Below are 23,344 nucleotides of genomic sequence, written 5' to 3' on the forward strand. Positions count from 1 at the left end.
GGTTTAGATCATACCTGACAATTCTCAGGGATTACTCCTGCCTCTGCACTTAGGAATTACCCCAGGCAGTGCTCTGGGGACCATATGAGATGCCAGGGATGGAATCCAGTATGCAAGGCAAATACCCTATTCACTGTGCTATTGCTCTAGCCCCCCAAAACTGAATTTCAATAAGATTTGTAAAAGCTGTGAAACCACCAAGCAGTCTCAATAAATAATGTCTGCTTTAAAAGTTCCTCTATTCTAAATAAACACTGAAGGTAATAATAAAAATAACAAAATGGACATTAACAGATAAAGAATTCTACTATTTTTCAAGTAATAATTTTTTTTTTACTTGTTCAATAGAATAAAACATGAGTTAAACAGTATATGGGTTCTGTGTTGCAGTTTTACCTCATGTAAAGCTTTTGCTTCCTGCAAGTTCTGTATGCTGACTTTGAAACCATAGGTATTGTTTAAGGATGGTCCATCAATCTGAGAAGCTTCTTTCTTTGGGGAATTTACTGATGCAAATGGATTCTATTGGGGAAAAAAAGACACATAAGCCAGAAAAAGATAAATGGACAATCACATTCTTTCCTTTGATTTATTCCTATTTAGATAACTTGCTTTATGTGTTCAGTATTAACACACAAATCTAGTATCTGAATTTTACAACCAAGAAGAAATAATCATTAGTTTATTTTTTAATACTAGTAAAAACACTAGTAAGATAGCATAACTTATGTATTTGAAATAATCTGCAAGCAAACCATCAATCTTTGAGCTTTCAGGTATCAAATACTAAAATTAATAGTTTATAGAGAGTTGACTTTTGTGCGATATAGGCACTTATTTTTTTAGAAGTATGGCAAGCAATATACTATAACTACTTTGTTAAACTTTGCAAAGGATTTGAAATTTTGTATTTGTATTTTACATAACACCTAAATGTCTAAAAGGTAAACTAAAACCTTTAAGGGCTTATAAAAAAATGGCACTTATTGAAACTTCTTTTATGCCTTAATTTACCATTTTTCTGAGTGTGTATTTAGGTCCATAGTATGCTGGGATTTGTTTTTAATATAGACAGCTGACAGAAAGCAATACTGTTTTACAAATAAAAGTTTAAAAAGCATTTATAATCTCAAAATGGAAACATTAAAAGTTAATGATAATAGTAGCTGATATAGAAGTGATTTCTATATATTTCCAAAGATATCACAATATGTATACTTTCTATCATAACATAGTGTACATATTTTAAATGTTATAGTAGTATTTAGTATTTGATTAAAGTGCTGGTTTTTCAGTTTTAGTTTTAAGTAACATAGCTTTTCTTTGCTCCTTAGTAAAATAAACTGAAAAAAAAAAAAGAATGTTATATTTGAGAAAAAAGTAATAAACCAAGAAAAAGGATATATTTTTGGTGGGATCAAAAATCACTTACTTGAGCTCTGCTGTCATTGGATTGTTCTGATTTTGCCAGTAACCAGTTAATGTATTTGTATCCTCATAATCCACATTTGGCTATCATATTCACTTTCTCTGTAATATTTGTATTTACATATAAGAATCTTTTGGATCCCAACAACAAAAAAAACTAAAAAAAATTAGGCAATTTCTTGTTGTCGCAAAGATATGTAAACAAAATGATGCAAAAATATAATAAAAATTTTAAATTGACAAGTTATCAATTATCTAACTAAAATCTAATTTTAAGATTGGATCTTCCACTAATCTTTAAGTATGTTTGGTATAGTTACCTTGGCTTGTGTTAAGAGTACTCTTCTAAGCCTGTTGTTATTACTTCCTTTCTTATGACTCAGTTTCTGGGTTTTTGGTTCTGTAGAAAGAAATTTCATAATTTTTTTCAAATTTCAACATATACACTGAAATTACCTGTTTCTGGTTTAAAAGAATTTGTTGTTCCAAACTCCACTTATCAATACTATCCTACAAGTTCCTCCCAAAGAATTCATAATTTAAAAAAGTAAATTCAAGTCTCTGATCTTGAACAAAATGACTTAAAAAATTTCTGGCTACCTGGTCTTGCAGTGCTCTGAATCCATGCAGTACAGGGGATTGAACCTAAAGCATTCATGCATGCAGTGCATGTGATCTAGTTCTTTGTGAATGTCCCTGGCCAAACTTCCCTACTTAATTTAAATATAAAAGTTCTTATTAAATCAATTTCATCATTGGGCACCTCTAGTGATCCTAGGCCAATAGGGCCAGTGGTTTGATGAGGATGAGGAGATTGCAGGCCCAATGTACCAAGGGACTATCTGAGTCATATTGGTGGTGCTTGGAAACTCTAGGGCTGAGTCTGCAATGCTAAGGGGACTATGTGGTACTGGGGATTGAATCAGGGTTAATATATGCAAGGCATTTGTTTTAATTCCTGTACTATCAGTCCAATGATTAGACAACTTTAAATAATTTCAGGAAGAAATTTTATTGCAGGCACAAGAAATTAAAAATCAAATTTAAGTAAAAATTTCCATATTTCTGTAATAAAGACAGTTGGAGATTTAGTAGTTTTATACCCTCAATGTGACAGGGATGGATGGAGACGTTACTGGCACCCCCTCGAGCAAATCGATGAGCAATGGGACGACAGTGATACCTTACTCAATTAGTAATCTATTAAGTGTTTATAAGAAAAAGACAGTCTCTATTTTCATGGGATCAGGCATTTCATTAAGTACACAAAGGGGAATGTAATTGGGATTTTTGTTGAGTCAGAAGGATTAGAAAGACATCTCTAAGCTGAAATCTGAAGAGAGTAGTAATTCACTAGAAAGACAGTGGGAGATTTCCCCCATTTATTGAGCAAAAAACCCCTGGAAACTGTTATGGTTATTTAATCAAAAGGCTAGATTGACTGCCAGAGCTGGAGATGATACTGGGCTTTGCTTACTGGCAGAGGTAGAATGTTAAGTGTAACTGAGGAAATTATAAAGTAATAGGAGTTGATGAGTAGGTGTGATTATTAAAAAAAAAAGTTTCTTTCTGTGTAACTCAATGACACACAGAGGGTGATTTCTGTGTAACTCAATTACAGATAGATAAGGACACTGAAATAAGGAAAACCTAGAGTACCAGATGTGTTTCTTTGTGTAGGTATGTATGTGTTTAAGTATTTTGGAGTTTGGTGAAATAATGCAGTAAGATCATGACTGTTTTACACAGCTAAACCTGCAGTTTTTTTTAGCTTTTAAATAAAATTGCCAACGACTCAGCTAAATGTAATGTTTTGGTGTTCACAAAAGTCCTGAATCAGAAGTATATATTTATGAATTATTAGAAGTATATGGACAGGAATTAAGAACATTTAAGGAGAAATTAGAGAGAAGAGGCTTAAAATTAAGGCTTAATAAAATCCAACATTAAAGAAATAATTAAGAATAGTGAGAACTGTTTTCAAAGCAAAACAATTAGAAACTGAGAAATGGGGATAAAGTTAAGCACAGAATTAGTTCCAAGTAGGATGGTCAATAGAATAGTGGCTAGGTAAAGGGCATTTGAGAGGAAGACTGAGAAGGTTATAGAGTTTTAGCTAAAGTTACTAAAAAATGTTTAAAGAGTCAAACTCATAGAACGCTGTGGGTAGTTTGGAGTGGATTTAGAAATGAGTAGAAAACAAGAAATGGGATTGTTAAATTAGAAAAACCTTTTACTCTGGTTTCTGAAGGGGAAGAAAAACAAAAGCTGGCAGATAGAAAGATCAAAGTTCTATTTCTATTTTATTATTATTATTATTTTTTTTGAGGAGAATCTTCCAATTGGTGCTCAGGAGGTCTTGGGGAGCCTCCTAGAATTTCCTGGCCAACTAGGCCAACAGTTCAATCTGAGGACCTGAGATGTGGTGTTGCTTAAACCCTGAGGTGCCAGGTTTTACTCAGGCAACCCTGGCAGTGTTTGAGGTCCCCTTCAGGGCTGTATATGGCAATGTTTGGGGGCCTCCAAGGCTGCATCCAGCTATGTTTGGGATACCACTGATGCTGAGGATCTAAACAGGGTTTGGCCACATGGAAATTCCTAACCCCCTGAACTCTCTCTGGCCCTGTCTTTCATTTTAAAGCTTAGGGGAGACCTGATGATATATCTGTCACTGTCGTCCCGTTGCTCATCGATTTGTTCGAGCAGGCAGCAGTAACATCTCTCATTGAGAAACTTATTGTTACTGTTTTTGGCATATCCAATACGCACTGGTAGCTTGCCAGGCTCTGCCGTGCAGGCTCCATACTCTCAGTAGCTTGCCAGGCTCTCTGAGAGGGGCGGAGGAATCGAACACCAGTCAGCCACGTGAAAGGCGAAAGCCCAACAACTGTGCTATCGCTCCAGCCCAATCCAAAATCAAGTTAAGAAAGTAAGGTTTCTGAAAGAGTTTGCCTTGCATATATGAAGCCCTGGATTTAATCTTTGGTACTGTGAAGGGTTGCGGTGGGTGAAGGGTTGAGGTGTGAGGGTGGTGGTAGATGGAAGCAGACAGATTTCACAACAGGAAAATGAAAGTTTCTATGTGATGATTTCTTTCAAAGAAATGAAAAAATAACAGTCTCTCAATGGCTGAGCTAAAATTTCTTTAAAAGGCTCTGATTTTATTAAAGTCTAATGTTTTCATAATTAATGTTTGAAAAACAATTACGCATTGTTATTTGTAAACTTACCTGTTGATAAAGAGCTAAGGGAAGTTGTTTCAGGATGCCTTTCAACAAATTTTCTCTGTATAATTGGAGTACTATGAAGGCAAAGAGATTCACATATCCCAGTTCTCCTGATATTAATTGGTGAAATCATGACTGATTCCCGAGGTTCATGACAGGGGCTTTTCTGAATACCATCTTTTACTGACTTCAAGTTCTCAACTGTCAGGGTATGCAGTTCCTCCACTGGTGAAGACAGTCTTTCATCCTGATTTAATGCTTTGGAATTTGGGGATGTTGCGTGTTGCCAAGGGGTAATTACTGGTGAATCAGGTGAACTATAACTAATATAATAGTTATCACCATCAGCTTCATCTTTCTTAGGATTATTTGCAGAAACAACAGGTGGGAACGTCTGATTTTCACTTGCAGTTCTAGTGGATCCTGTCCACACTTGTAAAGCAATCTGAGAATTATCAACAACTTCCTTGGTTTGGGCTGTAGTAGGGAGTACAAGTGGAATTGTATCCATTTTTGGAGGCACTATAGGTTTGTCATCTGGGTTTAGTGAAGAACTGAAGCTCTCAGCAGATTTTACAACTTCAGTTGGCTCAATTTTAGACAGTTTCTTGGAACGTTCATATTCTTCTTTGGCTTGAAGCCATACTTGAACCAGTTGTCGACTTGGGGCACATTTGCAAGGCATAATTACAATTTTTTTATCTTCAACCATTTTGTGGCTATTATTTGGCCCTCTATTGACAACTGCTTGGCCATTGCGAAGAGGTGACCCTGGTCTCTGATTCTGAGTCATTGCTGAGAATGCTGTTTTCCACAGACGAAGTCCTTCTAAGGAAAAGTCTCCTTCAAATTCGGCCAGATCATTTGGAAGTCGAGTTTCTACCATGAGAAGTCTTCCACCAATCTCCCTATAAACAACACATTTTAGAACAACTGTTTTGTCTCAAAAAAAAAAAAAATTACCAAAAAACATTTAGTTCCTTAGCCAAGAGACTTAAAAAACTTTTTGAGTCTTAAACGTATCATTTCTTTCTCCCATTTCATACCCATCCACATACAAATTTTATACAGGTACACTCAATATGTTTCAATATGTTTTTCTTCAATGGTGTGACTATAAAATTAATATCCTTTGGAAAGTATGTGCTTAAATCCCAGAACTTTCTCTCTGGCCCCTTCTTTCCATTTTAGTCTAGGAGAGACCTGATAATGTATAAAAACCAAAATCAAGTTAAGAAAGTAAGGTTTCTGAAGGAGCTTCTGCATGTCTACCATTACCCAAAAAAGAAGGTACTTTTAATTATGAGTGCTCCATTAAGACTTTTCTTCAGGGAGATGGTTTTATTAACCTGATAAAGTTCCTCTACTTTTGTAACTTTAAGTTAATATCGTTCACTGTTACCATTTATGAGTGAAAATGATGAAAGAATTTATTATCAGGGACTGTATCTCTGGATACATATATAGCCTCTTTCTACATTTGGTATATATAGTAATGTAGCCAAGTCAATCAGTGCAAAAAGATCTTTCAGTCCTTCAAAATTTCCCCAACATTAAAAAAAAAAGAAAACAACACAATTTAGTTAAATCACCTTTAATCAAGGTTCAACATTACTACAAGAATTCAGGAACTGTCAGTGCCCACAGAATGCACAGCTTAATTACTACAAATGTGTATATGTGGTCAATTATTAATTTAAATAATTCTTTGTCAAAACCCTGAATGAATGATTTGAGGCTCTTCCTGTTCCTGGAGTGAGCAGGTATCACTGGGCTACACTAGCACGTGACAGGGACGAATGAAGACGTTACTGGCACCTGCTCGAGCAAATCGAAGATCAATGGGATGACAAGTGATTAATTTAAAACACAGCCTGGGTCTTTGAAAACTCCAGACCTTCGTAAGAGTTGGGGTGGGTGACCTCCCCTAACCTTTCTATACTTCTGAAGTCCTGGCAGCCACACTGACATCCCACCGTCTCTGCCATGTAAGCTCATCTACTGGCCTTGTTCCAGAGATGTATAATTAAGTCTTGAAAGAGATCAACTAGATACAAAAATTATTTGGATACTTGTACCTGGTTGAGACCTCCAGGGCGATTTCAGAAGGGGGCAGACAAAGTTCCAGCCCTACCAAAGCCCCAGCAGCTACATTCACACCCCAACAACTGCCACCATACCACTGGACTGCTCAGAGAATATTAGAATATTCTAATATGCTCAGAAAATATTAGAATAATAGAATATTAGATTAGAATAAATATTCTAAATTTTCTGGAGTGCACAGCCATGATTACAACTTCAAGCTCTATAATACTAATATCCCAGTAGCAGCACATCAGATTGGATGGGAATGTAAAGTAAAAATCAACTAATATTGACTAACACAAATAGTAACACAGAAGGCTTAACTAGCAACTACAACTTAGTAAACCCTCAGACAAGGACTTAATGTCCCAATTATGAGATACAATAATTTTTACAAATTTTCTTTTACTAATTTTTTTTGTTTGTTTTTGGGTCACACCCGGCAATGCACAGGGGTTACTCCTGGTTCATACACTCAGGAATTACTCCTGGCGGTGCTCGAGGGACCATATGGGATGCTGGGAATCGAACCTAGGTCGGCCGCGTGCAAGGCAGACGCCCTACCCACTGTGTTATTGCTCCAGCCCCACTAAAGTATTTTTTGATCATTCCATTAGACTTTTAGTGGTAACAAGCAATATAATATCAATTATTGTGGGCCTGCTACAGGGGCAGGCTTGAGGAATGGTTGGAAAAACAGAGACAATGGTGGAGGGAACATGACACTGGTAATGGAAATGGTGTTGAAATATTGAATGCTTGTAACAAATCATCATGAACAACTTTGAAAACCATGGTGTATAAAGTGGGTGGGGGGTGAGGGCAGGAGCTACAACTTTTGTTTCAATAGCTCAAATATATAAATCCTCTTTCTAAAACAGGAACCATTTTCTGCCTTCAGCAGAAATAAAAATAAGTCCTCTTTTTTCCCCATGGTGTCTCTAGTGTTTTCAACTATTTCTTTTATGCACGATTTCCCAAATATCCTGTTTGTTCTCTAGATAAAACTATATATATTAATTCTTTCCTGGTTTAGAGCTGAAGCACTAGCACCTCACAGTTCCTTTTTCCCTTTGTGCAAATATCTTGGTCCTATTAGTTTACTCCATAAATCAAGATCTGTAACTTCCCTAGTTCTCACCTCTCACATATGAAAAATGAGAAGATTTACTGCTATTGAGGTAGTATTTGTCATGTGATTATGCCTAAAATTATAAAATACAAGATCCAAATGAAGTTAAGAATAACAAGAATCAGTGAAGCATGGCAAATTCAGCATTCTTGGACACTGGCAGCAACATAGTATTTAATATAACTCTTATCAAATATTTATCAAGAGTCTTAATTTTTTAAATAATCCTTTTAAGATTAAATTAAAAAAAACCTAAACAAAATAAATGTTTTATGAAGATACTAGTTAGATTATCCAAAGTGACCAAACAGAAGACAATATTTCTACACAGTAATAAATGTAAGAATATGATGTAGCAATTAAAGTGATTAAAGTATCACTTCAAGAGACTCAAATTTAAAATTTTTTTAGTGAATAAAACTAGATACAATACTGTGACCATAGTAAGATTACATTTTATAACATAAAATGAAAACTGTATGATAAAAAAGACTTTTAAGAACCACACCTATTATAGTTTCTTCATTTTCCATAGTGAATCAACTGTGGGTTTTGGGTTTTTGGGAGGGTGGGGGTGGGTATGTATTTATTGAGCTGGTGATTCAACTCAGGACTTCATATATGTGAAACACATAGTCTACCTTTGAGTAACATCCCTGGCCCATAAATATATTGTTTTACACAAAATAAACACCAAAAAATTTTCATGTAAAAGACCTCCAATAATCAGAAATGCTATCTAAAGAGCAGATAGTTCAAATATGCTGGCAGCGAGATAAAGAGAAAGGGTACAAACGCATTAGAAGATTATTGTTACTAAGAAAAACAAAAAAAAATAATAAACCTACATGCTGGGAGGAATGGAGACAGTTCCTTTCCTTTTGCTCTTAAAGGAGGGTACTCCTACCCCATAATTTGAATTTCTTATTTTCACCCATTTCTTAGATGGAGTCTTGAAGACATTTTTATTTGTCTGGTAAAAGCCTCACATTTATTCTGTTATTTTTATGGGGGTCAAAAACATATACTAAAGGTCAGGTCCTATATGCTGTGAATGTGTGTATTTTTTTAAATATCTTCTTGCTTTAGCTAATTTCATATTTCTTTTATTTAGACAATGAGCAATGCTACAGGCTAGCAGTCCTAACCTAGCTAACCTCTCTTGTTTCTGACTAGATGGTTGAAATGAACTGCTTCAGTGAGGTGCTTCTATCTGAAAAAAATTGGTAAAAGTGATCAAAGACATAGGAGGCAGGATCAAGATCCAGGCTAGATTAAGTCATGTTCTCTAACTTAGCTCTTATCAAGATGATGTTCTATTTTAGTGATCAGAATGATACAGAATACCTACTTAACTACTAATAAGCCACTACCATGACTACTCTCATTTTTCCTGTATCACTTCTCGGAAAAGATTCTTGAAGAAAAGGAAATCAAATATATCTTCATACTAGCTGTATAATTAGAACAATACCTAACTGTGCAATTAAAACAATATTGAAGATGATGGCAACATGACAAAAGTGGCATGTAACAGAAGCAACTTACAACTTCATTTAAAAATTTAACATAAAAGTATTTAAAATATGCATGCTAGTTTTTTTTTTTTTCTTTTTGGGTCACACCTGGCAATGCACAGGGATCACTCCTGGCTCATGCACTCAGGAATTACTCCTGGCAGTGCTCAGGGGACCATATGGGATGCTGGGAATCGAACCCAGGTTGGCCGCGTGCAAGGCAAATGCCCTACCTGCTGTGCTATCACTTCAGCCCCGTTGCATGCTAGTTTTTAAATACTTTAAAAAAAGGTTTTGTTTTCTGGGCCTCATCTAGTGGTAGTCAGGGCTTACTCCTGGTTCTGTGCTCAGGGATTACACCTGGTGGAGCCAGGTCCACATGGGGATTGAACCCAGGTTGCTTGTGTGCAAGCAAATGCCCTAGCCACTATACTTCTGTATGTCCCTAAAACTATACTTTTAAGAAAGTGATAATTGCAACACTTTAAAAGCACATCCTTTTTTACTTTGGCATCATGTTACAGTGAGCTTCCATAACCCTTAATTGAGACACAATGGTAAAGATTAGTAAATCTAGTATTCATCCACTTTAAATAGACTTCCCTAGGAGCAAATGACCAGTTAATTTGTAAGTTTTAGAATATTCATGACTAGAAATAATTTTCAGTCCTTCAAATATTAGTACAAAACCATAAGAATAGCATCAGGTACCAAGGTCATACACATTAATAATTACTCAGTAACTCAAAGGAAACATAATTTTCATTACCTGGGTTTCTCTGGTACATCAGAAGGATTACTGCAAAATGGTTCCTGGTAAACTGTTTCTGAAAGATCATGATCCAACAAAGTTGCCATAATTTCTTCCCTACTTGGTGGAGACATAAGTGGTTTAAGAATGTGAGCAGTTCGAGGTGCAAAGCTGCCATTCTTAGATTGTGAGGGAGAGTTGGTAGACCTTGGTGAGCTATCAGGAGTTGGTGTCAATATATCATTGTTTCTTGAAACATACAATTCTAAATCTTCAGAGGCTGCATCCAAAAGTTCTCCATCAGGAGAAGATAGTATTGCAGTAAAAGATGGATTGACTGAGTCAAGAGGCTGTCCCATTTCTTTTCTGTTATGACCTTGAATCCAGTCTGAATTGCTAGGCTGTGAGAGGTTAAGAAACACTTCCTTGCTTACTGAACTCCTATTCAATCTAGATTTTTCATTTAGACAGTCCTCTGCCTGTTGGATACAGAAAGAATCCATTATTGAATTAGACCGATTTGTCAGAGCATGGAAGTTATTTTTCCACTGGCTGTGACGATGATTCTCACTGTTATCTATGGATGATTTCTCAAACAGTTCAGGACTTAGAGTACCAGATCTAATCCATGAAGTTGAGTCTGAGGCACGATGTTTATCTTCATCGCACTTCTGGTTATCGTGACTTAAAAACTCACTTTTTTCTATAGTTTGTCCTGGGAAAAGATCCTGAGTTGCATCACTTAGGAACTTCTGAGGCAAATTTTGATCAGCTGGGACAAACTGACTTCCTGAATAAAAAGTACAAAAGCCAGTTTGACCTATTGCATTAATATCAAAATTATAATTGTGATCAGGAGATAAGCTATCTTCAAGTGAGTAACAACTTTCAAAACCTGGATCTGAAAAAAAGATGGGACTATCATCTGATAAGGAATTATCTAACTGGCCAGAATTTTGTAAATTTACAGAGTCTACTTTAATAAGTTTGGGAATTTTTTCTTTAGGTTTTGTACTTCTGGGTGTTCGAGGCTTTCTTGGAGATGTTACTGATCGAATTCGCTTAACTGTTTTATTTTGTTCGAGGGAACCAGTAATGTTTTTGTTTGGCTGATGTTTATTAGAAAGTTGGTCTTGCATAATAATTGAATTTTGTGCTTTCTGCTGTCTTTTTTGTAATAATTCTTTAAGAACTGCCAGTCCAGACTGTCCTTCACCAAATGTTGCAGGTGCCGACAGATTTTGATTTTTACACTGAGAAAGTGCTTTGGTTTGGGAAATAGCTTCTGACAACGACCTTTGTTTTATCCTTTCAGGTTTAAAATTTGACATGTCTAAAATAAAGCCTCTCTGCTTTTGTTCCCATGGGATTTGTTTGATTGGACTTCTCAAGGAGGTTACAAAGCAATTATTAGGTATTTGGCTTTCCTCTGAAGCTGCGTTTCCTGGAGAACAAGTTTCATTGTGCTTTGACTGTTCTGCCATGCACACAATCTGCTGCTGACTGTCCTTACAATGCAAAAAATTCGGAGTGTATGCCTGATCTGGCTTTGATTCTAGAGAATTACGACATTCATTTAATTTTCCAACAGACAAAAAGTTTTTTTGTATATTTGCATTCTCTTCTGTCTTTGGAGACATCATACCCGAAGTTATCTGTGTATTTTGTGCTACCTGAGACAAATGGTTGGAAATGTCAAATATGTTTTTTTGAATTAAGGGTGATTCCTTTAGAGTAAACATACCACTTTGATTATGAGACCTTGGAACATTAATTTTTGAGATTCCAGGTCCCAGAGAATTACAAACAACTGATGAATGCAAATCATCTCGTGAATTAGGGAATGTTTGCAAATCTACAGGCTTCTTGCTTTCTAAGAAGGAAGAAAAGCAGCTTGATAAATTCTGTTGTGCGTGAATCCCAGTGGACAGGGAAACAGAAAGGGGATTATCTGTAGCAGAGCCACCTATTGACATATCTTTCTGTTTAAAAAGCAGTTGAGGGCCTCCGGAATTTGAAGAGTCAGATACCTTCTGATGTTTCAGCACAAACTTAACTTCAGCACCAGACTGAGGTTTAATTTTTTCATCCTTAAGTGTAAAGTGCTTTCTTGATGTATCTTTCTCATTTGGTTTCTGTTTCTGTTTTGCTCTTGGTTTCTTTTTTCTATCATCACCTTGCTTATTTGTCTGATTTCGTTTATTTCTCTTCTTAGTAACAACAGAAGAATTAACCAGTTTTGTTTTTGCTTTCTTAACCTGTGATCTTGCTCGACTATTTTTTTCTATATGGGAATTAACAGTCCTGCTGTTATATGCATTAGGACCCTTAAAAAGCATTGCTTCTTTATCTGCAGCAGCCATAATTTCTTCAGCTCTTGGGTCAGTGGGAGACCAACAGCGAGGGGGAGAAGAATTTATAGGACTTGTGCTTCTTTCAGAAAGAAAACCTAGTTTAGACATAACATCACTATAATTCAAGTCACAGTCTTCGGTTTCAGCATTGTAAGATGGTGAGGGAGGAGAAAGAATAGCATGAGACCGTTTTTTCCGGAAAGACAAAGTTCGTTTAATATTTTCGCTATTTGTCCTTTGTTGCTTACCAGTTTTTTTCTTAGCAGACTTATGTTTTGATTTTCTTCTGTGACTTTTCTTTGGTGTTAATGGATAAATGGGGTATTTGGTTGCAGGGGAGTCAGGAACTTTTGGCCAAAAATCTTTCAAAGGTGCAAGCTTTTTATATAGTTCCATTTTTTCCTCTGTTAATATCACTTGTTTTTCTTTAGAGTCTATTTTTCCTAGCTTAACAAGCATATTTTTTCTCCCTCTAAATCTATTAATAATAATATACTTTATGATGACCGGAGGCAACTTTTTAGACATTTTTCTTCGTTTTCGAGATTTAAGAGTTCCATCTAAACTTTCACCAATTTCCATGGGATGAGGTAGGCTAATTTTTGAGTTGTGTGTTACAAAACTTGACTCACTATCTTCAGTCTCATAATTTACTTTCCGTTTGGCTCTAAGTGTATATTTATTTCCATACAATCCAAAGGACTGCTCAGTTTCTAAGGTTCCATCTACAAAGTGACAATCCATAAAACTGTCTGTAGGTGTTTTATTTTCAAAAGCTCGAGTAACCTTGATTAAATCATTGGCCAATACATTATCCTTCTCAGGATTACTATTACAAGGATTATTTTGTATACAATTATCTTTTGGGGATCCAGTCTCACTAGTTTTTGCAGAAGTCTCTTGATGACTTCCAGGTTTCTTTTTATTCAATTTTAACCTGGACTGTTTATTGCCAGATTGTAGTTTATATGTGACAGGAGAAAGTTTCTGTGGTCTACTGAGACAATTAGAAAGAACAACACTGGGAAAAAACATATAATGTGCTGCTTGTTGGCTGAGGCTTGGCTTTTCTGTTTTATGTTCTTGAAATTCTTCATATCTAATTTTAAGTTTATTTCGTCCACTTTCATCAGCAATGTTATCAAGAGATTGCACCATAGTTCTATTCTCCCCTGAGCATGATAACAATTCACAATTTTCAGTTAATGATGAGGAGAATAAGCTATTCAAAGATGTGCTGTTTCCTTTTTCATTTCCTTCAGAGGATAATTTGTTTTTCGGATGACTGACGTCGGAAAAATTGAAAGAATTTTTGTTCAAGGAATTTTCGCTAGTGTAACGGTTCATATGTATAAAAGAGGCATCCTTATCAACTTTTCTAATGTTTGTATACTTTCTACTTGGTGCTTGTCTTGTAACAGAAGGTATGTCTTCTTCATAATCAAAAATACTACTTTCACAAGATGATACTGGAAGAGTATCTTTCTTACAACTTTCTTTATGAGAGTTTTCTAAATGTACGGTACTGTTTAGAGATCCAGGGTATTTCATAGGGTAAGTGCTTTCATTTGTGAAAGAAGAAACTGAATGATCTAGACTTTTTTCTACATTGTTTGGCTGTGAAAGATCTTCAATTATATCTTCATTATTCAAAACATGAGAAGAAAGGGCACTTGTGTGTTTACACTGAAAGGTAATCTTAGCAGAAGATGGGGGTTCTAATGTAGCAGCGTCCTTGTGAAAGATGGAAGGTTTTACTGAGAGTTTGCTTGTTGCAATCACAGACGAATGAGTTCTAGAATTTTCATTGTTCAATGGATTGTCTGAAATGGGAAAAAAAGAATTTATTTTTCAATATTAATTAATATTTTCCATGCGCTGTTCAGGGGACCTTGGGACAATGGCAAAAATAATCAGTCAGTGCCCAAGGATATGGCATTGCTGAATTCTGCAGGGACCACTAGGGACCTTTAGGGGCCATTCTTAATTTTAAAGATGTTTCCTTGGGCCGGGGAGATAGTACAATGGGTAGGACATTTGCCTTGTAAGCAGCTGACCCAGGTTCAATACCTGGCATCTCATATGGTTCCTGAACACCATCAGAAACAATTCCTGAGTGCAGAGCCAGGACTAACCCCTGAGCGTCGCTGGATGCGACCCAAAAAGCCAATTAAAAAAAAAGATGTTTCCTTATAGGGGGCTATAGAAATAGTTGAAGGTCTGCCTCATATTACTTCCATGCACTGGGCTCCACATTTAATATTCTGTATCACCTGGTAGTCCCTCAAACATCACTTGGATGATCCTCAGCAGTAATGTTTCCATCATTATTAATGTGTCAATTCATTCATTCAAACAGCCAGGGCTGAGTATTGCAGGGAGTGGGCCCCACCCAAATATTTTCCCAAATCGTAACATTATCATCATTCAATAAACTGTCTGTATGTTAAAAAAAGTTCATTATCACTAGAACAAGTAAATCTAAGAAATCAAAAGCTAATTTAATTGGTTATTAATAGCTAATAACTGGTTATTAGCTCTTATTGTAAACATTTTTAAATCAGAAAGACATTCAACAGTATTGCAAATCAGAGTGCCTAAAAAGAAAGTAAGAGAGTAAGAGAGAGAGAAGAAAAGTGTCTGACATAGAGGCAGGCTTTGGGGATGATGGGAGAAAAACTGGGGACTGGTGGGGGGAAATGTGCACTGGTGAAGGGATGGATATTGAACACTGTATGACTTTTTCAATTACGAATAACTCAATCATAAATAACTTGGCATATCACAGTGATTCAATAATAAAAAAGAAAGAAATTCAGTGTCCTTTGGGCTAAAATATGGGAGACACTATTATTTTGAAAGATTTTAACAAAATAATGTGCCTCTTTGTATTATCACTTCAAATTACATTTTAATATGCTACCTAAATATTAACACAACAAACTGATTTTTCATAGGAGCTTCACATGGCCACTCTGGGCACTACCTGGCTCTGTAGAGTAAGCATAAGTCTGGGATATGGATGTTGTGAAGTAATGCTGCTGAGGACAGAGGTGCTGGGGCAAGGGCAGGAAGCATGCAGTGCTAAGGTTCTGTGTTCCATGAGTTCATCCCCTTTGAGCTATCCCACCAGCCCAAGTTTATTAAATTTTAAACTGAAAGCTATCCTCTTAGTGGAATGAAGATCAATCTACATTCTTTCAAAAGAGAAAATCGAAGAGGACAAAATGAAACAGTATGTTTATAAGCCCACTCAGGCATCTAATTAGTAACTAATTATGATTTGAAAATCAAATACATATTTACTTCCTAGATAATAAAATATAAACAGAAGACAATATAAAGTCTACTTACCACTATTTTCGTCCGCAGTTCCATCTAACTGAGGTATAGAAAGATTGGCTAGAAGCAAACTATTATTACTCCATTCCATTTCTTCTTCTGAAGAGGAATCATCTTCTTCAGAGCTTCTATGGGTATTTCTGCACAGTGATCTAAAGAATGTTAAAATTAAAGAATGATCATAATTTAAAAAAAATCCATATACATTTAAATTAGTATAATTTGACTCAATAATAGTGAAACAATTAAAGATCTAGAAATTTTAATATTAAAAAGAACAAATTTACTTTGTTTTACTATCAAGTCCCACAAAGGTTATCCTAGATAGATTTTATATGCAAACTAGATTAGTGTTTCTCAAACTTTTTCTGACCATGGCCCCCTTCAAACCTTATTTCTTTACTGTGGCCACCTTGACCTACCAGTTGGCACCTAGTCTCATGCTGTGGCATCCCCAATTTACATGTTGTCATGAAGGTGGGTTATATGGCTCTAGATTGATAAACATTAAGTGATAACATCATTCCCATGTCAGAGCTCCACAGTATCCTAGACTGCTATGTCAAATCATGTTCTATTGGTCTTTCCATAATACAATCACTAGGAAATCTACATGAAACAGCTTGAAAAGGACCCAGTAATTTCTAAAGAAGCATCATTCAAGTAGTCTCCATAAATTATATATATTCACTATATCCAATATAAATTGGACATAAATTACAAAGAGAAAGGTAGGCAAAAAGTATTTAAGTGAAAACAAAGAGAAAATAACAGGGATCAGAGAGGAGTAAGAAAAGAGTAAAGGTCAGGTGTGAGGCATAGTACAGTGGGTAGCGTGCTTGCCTTGTACGTGGCCAATCTGGGTTCAATCCCCAGCATCCCATATATTCCCCCAAGCACTGCCAGGAGTAATTCCTGAGTGCAGAGCAGGAATAACCCCTGAGCATCATAAGAGGTGTGTGTGTGTGTGGGGGGGGGGTAGAAGAGAGGAGGGGAGAGAGAGAGAGAAATGGAGTGGAGGGGACAGGAGAAGAGAGGAGAGAAGGGAAATGGGGTTGAGTCAATCTAGCATCATTTACAAAGTAGGGCTACTAAGGAATATAGATAAACTGAGAAATCCAGATTGTTGCTCTTAGGATGAATTACTCTCATCTCATCTTAACTTAAAAAAAAATCAATACATTCCAGCTTGTAACCTTCCCTTCTATCTGGACAGGCAAATTTCTTTTCTATTCACACCTGTTTCCTTTCTATTACCTTGAAAATTAAAAAAAAAAGTATTCCTTACATGGAGTAATTTCTTTTTTTTTAATTTTTAAAATTTTATTGAATCGCCGTGAGATAGTTACAAGCTTTCATGTTTGGGTTACAATATCACAATGATCACACACCCATCCCTCAACCAGTGCACATTGCCCACCACCAGTTTCCCAGGTATAACCCCCCTTTCCCACCCTCCCCCTGCCTCTATGGCAGACAATATTCCCCATACTCTTTCTCTCTACTTTTGGGCATTATAGCTTGCAACACAGACACTGAGAGGTCATCGTGTTTGGTCCATTATCTACTTTCAGCATGCATCTCCGATCCCAACTGGTTCCTCCATCTATCATTTTCTTAGTGATCCCTTCTCTATTCCATCTGCCTTCTCCCCTCCACTCATGAAGCAGTCTTCCAGCTATGGGGCAATCCCCCTGGCCCTTGTATCTACCGTCCTTGGGTGTCAGCCTCATGTGATGCTACCCTACACTTCACAAATGAGCAGTCTCTCTATGTCTGTCCCTCTCTTTTTGACTCATTTCACTTAGCATGATACTCTCCATGTCCATCCATTTATAAGCAAATATCATGACTTGATCTCTCCTAACAGCTGCATAGTATTCCATCGTGTAGATGTACCAAAGTTTCTTTAACCAGCCATCTGTTTTAGGGCACTCGGGTTTTGGCTATTGTGAACAGTGCTGCAATGAATATACAGGTACAGATGTCATTTCTACTGTGCTCTTTAACATCCTCAGGATATATTCCCAGAAGCAGTATTGTGGGGTCATATGGAAGCTCAATTTCTAGTTTTTGAAGGACTGTCCATACTGTTTTCCAGAAAGGCTGGACCAGTCGGCATTCCCACCAACAGTGAAGGAGCGTCCCTTTTTCCCCACATCCACGCCAGCACTGGTTGTGGTTAAGTATCTACTTTTGTTCTTTTTAATGTGTGCCAGTCTCTGTGGTGTGAGATGATATCTCATTGTTGTTTTGATTTGCATCTCCCTGATGACTAGTGACGTGGAGCATTTTTTCATGTGCCTTTTGGCCATTTGTATTTATTTATTTATTTATTTATTTATTTTTAAATTCTTTTATTGATTCACCATGTGGAAAGTTACAAAGCTTTCAGGTTAAAGTCTCAGTTATACAATGCTCAAACACCCATCCCTTCACCAGTGCACATATTCCACCACCAAGAATCACGATATACCTCCCCCCTCCCCCCACCTCCCCAGCCCCCCACCCCGCATGTGTAACTGGTAAATTTCACTTTACTTTGTATTTATTTTTTAAGGAAACTTCTGTTCATTTCTTCTCCCCATATTTTGATGGGGTTGGAGGTTTTTTTCTTATACAATTCTACAAGTATCTTGTATATCCTGGATATTAATCCCTTATCATATGGGTATTGGGTAAATATTCTTTCCCATTCTGTGGGCTCTTTTGTATTTTGGTCACTGTTTCTTTTGAAGTGCAGAAGCTTCTTAGTTTGAATACATGGAGTAATTTCTGCACTAAGTTTTTTCCAAAACATATTCTGGCATGAAAATCCCTCTCTTAATAGCTGAGTTACTAAATGTCATTCATGAACATTTTGTCCTACCCACTATAAAAAGCTTGTTTTCAAGTTAGCTGACACAATATCTACCTTTACATTCTCAGTATAACAGAGCTGCTCTTTTACAGAGTAATCTTTTCCATTTTCAATGACTCTTAACTGTAACTTTCTTCCCATGTATATAAAATCTTCCATTCCAACTTCTATGTATTCTACTTACATTTACCCTCTACAATCAGATGTAAAACTTATACAGTTACCTACTATATCACCAATCTTCAATATCTGTCACGATTTCACTCCAACCTACCTACTACAATACCAAGCACACAATAAGCACTTAGGGAGTTTCTGAATGCAATATCAAATTAAGTTCCCTTACTTTGACCCACCTACCCAAATACTACAGCCACATAGTCTTTTTTTGTTTTGTTTTATAATTATTTATTTTTAATGAATCACCGTGAGGAAGTTACATACTTACAAACTTTCGTGCTTACATTTCAGTCATACAATGATCAAGTATCCAATTCCTTCACCAGTGCCCATTCTCCACCACCAATATTCCCAGTATCTCTCCCCCTCATCACCCCTGCGCCTCTGTGGCAGGCGCATTCCCTTTTGCTCTCTCTCTCTCCTTTTGGGTGTTGGGATCTGCAATACAGATATTAAGTGGCCATCATGCTCAGTCTATAATCTGCTTTCAGCATACAACTCCCATCCTGAGCGGGCTCTCCAAACATCCTTTACTTGGTGGTCCCTTATCTATCTGAGCTGCCTTTCCCCCCAGCATGTGAGGCCGGCTTCCAAGCTGTGGAGCAATTCTCCTGGTCCTTATCTCTACTATCCTTGGGTGTTAGTCTCCCATTCTGTTACTTCACAATTCCACAAATGAGTGCAGTCATTCTACGTATGTCCCTCTCTTTCTGAAACAGCACATATTCTTAATCACATTTAAAGATATCAAGAATTAGAGCATGAGTTAAAATCATTAAGGGTCTTGGTGTTCTTTTGCTGCACTAAGGGCCAATAAAGTACTTTATCATTTCCTTTTGCTTGAAAGATAACAGGGATATAATTTCTCTTCCTCTTACTATTCAATGTCAAATTCAGATTTTAGAATCTTTCCTCTCACCCACTATTCTTCAAAGAATATTACTAATGTTCTATAATTCTAGCTATAAATTCTTTCAATAACAAAGCATACAATCTGTGAACCTACGTAAGTAAAATAATTTAAGTAATAAGAGCAATCTACCTTTGCCTGAATTCCTTCTTATTTTTGTATTACCCTCTTTATACTGAAACAAGTTGGACTTGCATTCTCTCATTCATTTGTTTATATTCATTACATGCTTCTTGCAGATTTATAAAGATACTTGACTATAATTTCCTTTTTACATTGTTTGCTATAAGGAGCTAAAGAGAGAGCACAAAGCGTAAACTCATGCATGTATGAGGTCCACATCCAATGACCTGCACTGCACAGTCCCTTAGTATGGACAGGGAGCAACTGTCGGACACTGAGTCCAGAGTATCCCTGAAGTACCATGTATGATCAACCTTCTTCTCCCTAATATATGTCAATCTGCTTCAAATTGGGGAAGGAACAATTTCTTTTCAATTGGATATTTAGTTTGCCTGTCCACATCTGGAGAGATGTAAGATATTCTCTACTTTATTTGTACTTTATGTGTCTTTCCTTGTCTAAGTCTAAATCTTCTTGTCTAATTGTACCCCATTTATTATGAGAATTACAGACTCTAAATATAGGTTCTTCCAAAGTGATAGTATATTTCACAGAGGTCTGACTAAACTTTAAGACCAGCAAACCCATTATACAAGTGGAGCAGAAACAAATTAATTTTGTGAAAGTATATACCTACAGCATCACATGTGACTCTGATAAACAGTACTTTTTCAACATACGACTAGTTCAAGTTAATTACTACATAAAAATTCAACATTATCTTTACCTAAACTTTCCAATATCAAGATTTATTTATGTCAGATCTGCCTGTGATCAGGAATCACTCTTAGTAGGTCTGAGGAACCCTATTAAGTGTTATGAATTGAACCTGTGCTGACCATGTGCAAGACAAATGCCCTACCCGCTGTGCTAGTGCTCTGGCCCTCAAGATTAAATGTTAAAAAGAAAAGCCTAACAAAACTTAAAGAAATTCCATTTGACATTTCTTTAAGTTTTGTTAGAGCAAGCAATATAAAATAAATTTGTTATATGCCTGACAAGGGGGGAAAGCTCAGGGCTGGCAGGCACACTGGTGGTGCAGTTGGAATATTTTATGCCTGAAAGAGCTCTAATATGAACAATTTTGTAAATCACGATATCTTAAAATAAATATTAAAATTATAACTTTTAAAAAAGAAAATGAATAGCAGTATAAAATAAAAAAAATAACAAAAAAACAAAAAGGAAAAATTTAAGCAAAAAAATTTATTTTGGATCCTTTTCCCTATTATTTGGGTACTTATCAGAACTCTTTGTTCATATTTTCATAGTGTGGTAATGCAAAGAATTCCATTCTCATTCTATGAGGAAGAAATCCCCAAATCTGCAAAATATTATTTCATACTTTTTCCAAGTTTCACATATTGTTTCCTTTGTTGTGATAAATCAGAGACTCAGTTCCTTAATCATTAAGAATGAATTTTGCCTAATCCTGACAGGATCAATATTTGATTTTCTTAAGATCTGATCTTCAACAGTGTCATAAAATACGCCTTTTGCTAATATTTCCTAATCTGTTTTTAAAAATAGAAGCAGATTGAAAGACTTACATTTCTTTATAGGTATTCTATAAATCTGGGGCATAAACTTTTTAATATTTTCATGAAATATCCTATTGGTAATGTCCCATCCACATAAACTTCTTTGGAACAATACTATGATCTTATTTTAGTAATAAGCCACTTCTCACTTCGGAACTTCTGTAAGTATGCAATTTCAGTCTTATACATGCATCCTCTAATGCATAAGGTCATGCATCCCTTCATGATATTTTGGCAATAATGGTCTGTACACATGACGGTGGTCCCAATAGGCCATACTATATAGTTAAGGTGTACAATAAATGATAAATTATACCATCTAGATTTGTGTAATAATACTCAGTGACATTCACATAATGGTGGAACTGCCTACTGATTTTTTTAGAATATAGCCTGTTCTTTAGTAACGTGATTGTGTTTGACTTAATATCCTTTATATTCCTGCTTGTTGTTAAAAGCTGTCAATCATCACTGCCTGTCTTCTTTCCTTTTGGGGAAAGGCAGTGTAGAAAACTAAGAAATTAAAAATTTTTTTCTTATAGTAGTTTTCTACACTGCCTTTCCCATAACAGAAGGAAAAAGTGACTAATCCATGTCTCCAAAGAAAAATAAAGGGGCCTTGAGACTCCAATCCTGGAATTTTTACCACCTTCTCGAAAGAGGACTTTGGAAAACCAGTTTTACTGAGCTATTAGAATATGTTCAGTGAAGAGAGTTCTGACCCTATTTCACTTTTCTCATTAAGCTCACAATATGTATTAATTTACATGGCCGTCGGCTGCATTGCTGCTAATGATAGATGTACTGTATGAGAAAGCATGTTGTCCCTTTAATATATATATTTTTACAAATATATACTGCATATACTTTCTATGTATGTAAGATATTTGTCTAATTTTCAATACTACAATTATATGGGCGTAGTTATCATTTTCTGGATTATACTAATGCGCCAATGATAATGCCACAGATGCTAGCAAAATAGTTAAGATTTGAAATATGTGGCCAAAAGACAGCTCAAAGGGCTAAGTGCATGTTCTGCATGCAGAAGGCCCAGGTCCTATGCTGGCATCACCCCATAGAGTCCTCTGAGCATTATGAGGAGTAACCCCAAGCACAAATCCTTGAGAAGCCTCTGAACATCACTTGATGTGGCCCCCAAACCAAAAACTAAAAAAACAGAAACAAACCAAAAAACACTCCAAAAGTTGAAATATATGAACCTTATGAAAAAAAATCTAAGTAATAGAAAAATAAATACAAGATAAATAATAGGAAGTAAGGAAAGTACATGGGAAAACGTTAAGTTGACATATGTTTATAAGAGTAAGAACACACCTAGAGAATCTCATATTCTGCTTTTTACTTTTAATCTTTGGTAAGCAATTTAAGTTGAACTGAGTATTTTTTTTCTACAAAATGGTAAAATAGTAATATTAATATTTTAAAGATAGTTTCCTCTTAGAGACAGATCCTTATATATTGTTAAGCATCAAATATATGCCATTTTGCATATACTTTTCTGGTAGTTATTAAAAATTCTGCATAATTAAATAAGAGAACCTGAAAAATATATTCACAATGGGGCAAGAGTGATAGTACAGTGGGTAGGGAGCTTGCCTTGCATACAACCAACCTGGGGTTGATCCCCAGCACCCCAGATGTTTCCTTGAGCCTGCCAGAAGTGAGCCCAGAGCCAGGAGTAAGCCCTAACACTACTGTGGGTGACCAAAACAAAAAACATAAAAATACATCTACAATTAAAATTTAATCTGATAAGACATGGAAAATTATGACTCAATATAAACCAATATTATAATATTACATATTATAATACTGTATTATATATTAATTTCAAAAGATAAAAATTGATTTTCAGAATGTTATTTGC

The 23,344-nt window shown here is 35.9% G+C and overlaps 1 protein-coding gene across 4 annotated transcripts in view; it reads right to left on the minus strand.

Moving 5' to 3' along the window:
• REV3L (REV3 like, DNA directed polymerase zeta catalytic subunit) overlaps positions 1-23,344 on the minus strand; it is a 194,816-nt gene that overhangs the window by 65,977 nt on the left and 105,495 nt on the right. For all 4 annotated transcript variants that reach the window (XR_008629742.1, XM_055134574.1, XM_055134573.1 and 1 more), the window contains exons 12-16: positions 15,852-15,991; positions 10,162-14,320; positions 4,659-5,563; positions 1,749-1,828; positions 397-522 (exon numbers count right to left, since the gene is read on the minus strand). Coding sequence is in view for 3 of the 4 variants with exons in the window: in XM_055134574.1 (XP_054990549.1) it covers positions 397-522; positions 1,749-1,828; positions 4,659-5,563; positions 10,162-14,320; positions 15,852-15,991 (5,410 nt within the window). In the remaining variant the exon portion in view is untranslated. The remainder of the gene's footprint in view (positions 1-396; positions 523-1,748; positions 1,829-4,658; positions 5,564-10,161; positions 14,321-15,851; positions 15,992-23,344) is intronic.

Source organism: Sorex araneus, chromosome 4 (assembly GCF_027595985.1).
Source record: "Sorex araneus isolate mSorAra2 chromosome 4, mSorAra2.pri, whole genome shotgun sequence".
NCBI lineage: Eukaryota > Metazoa > Chordata > Mammalia > Eulipotyphla > Soricidae > Sorex > Sorex araneus.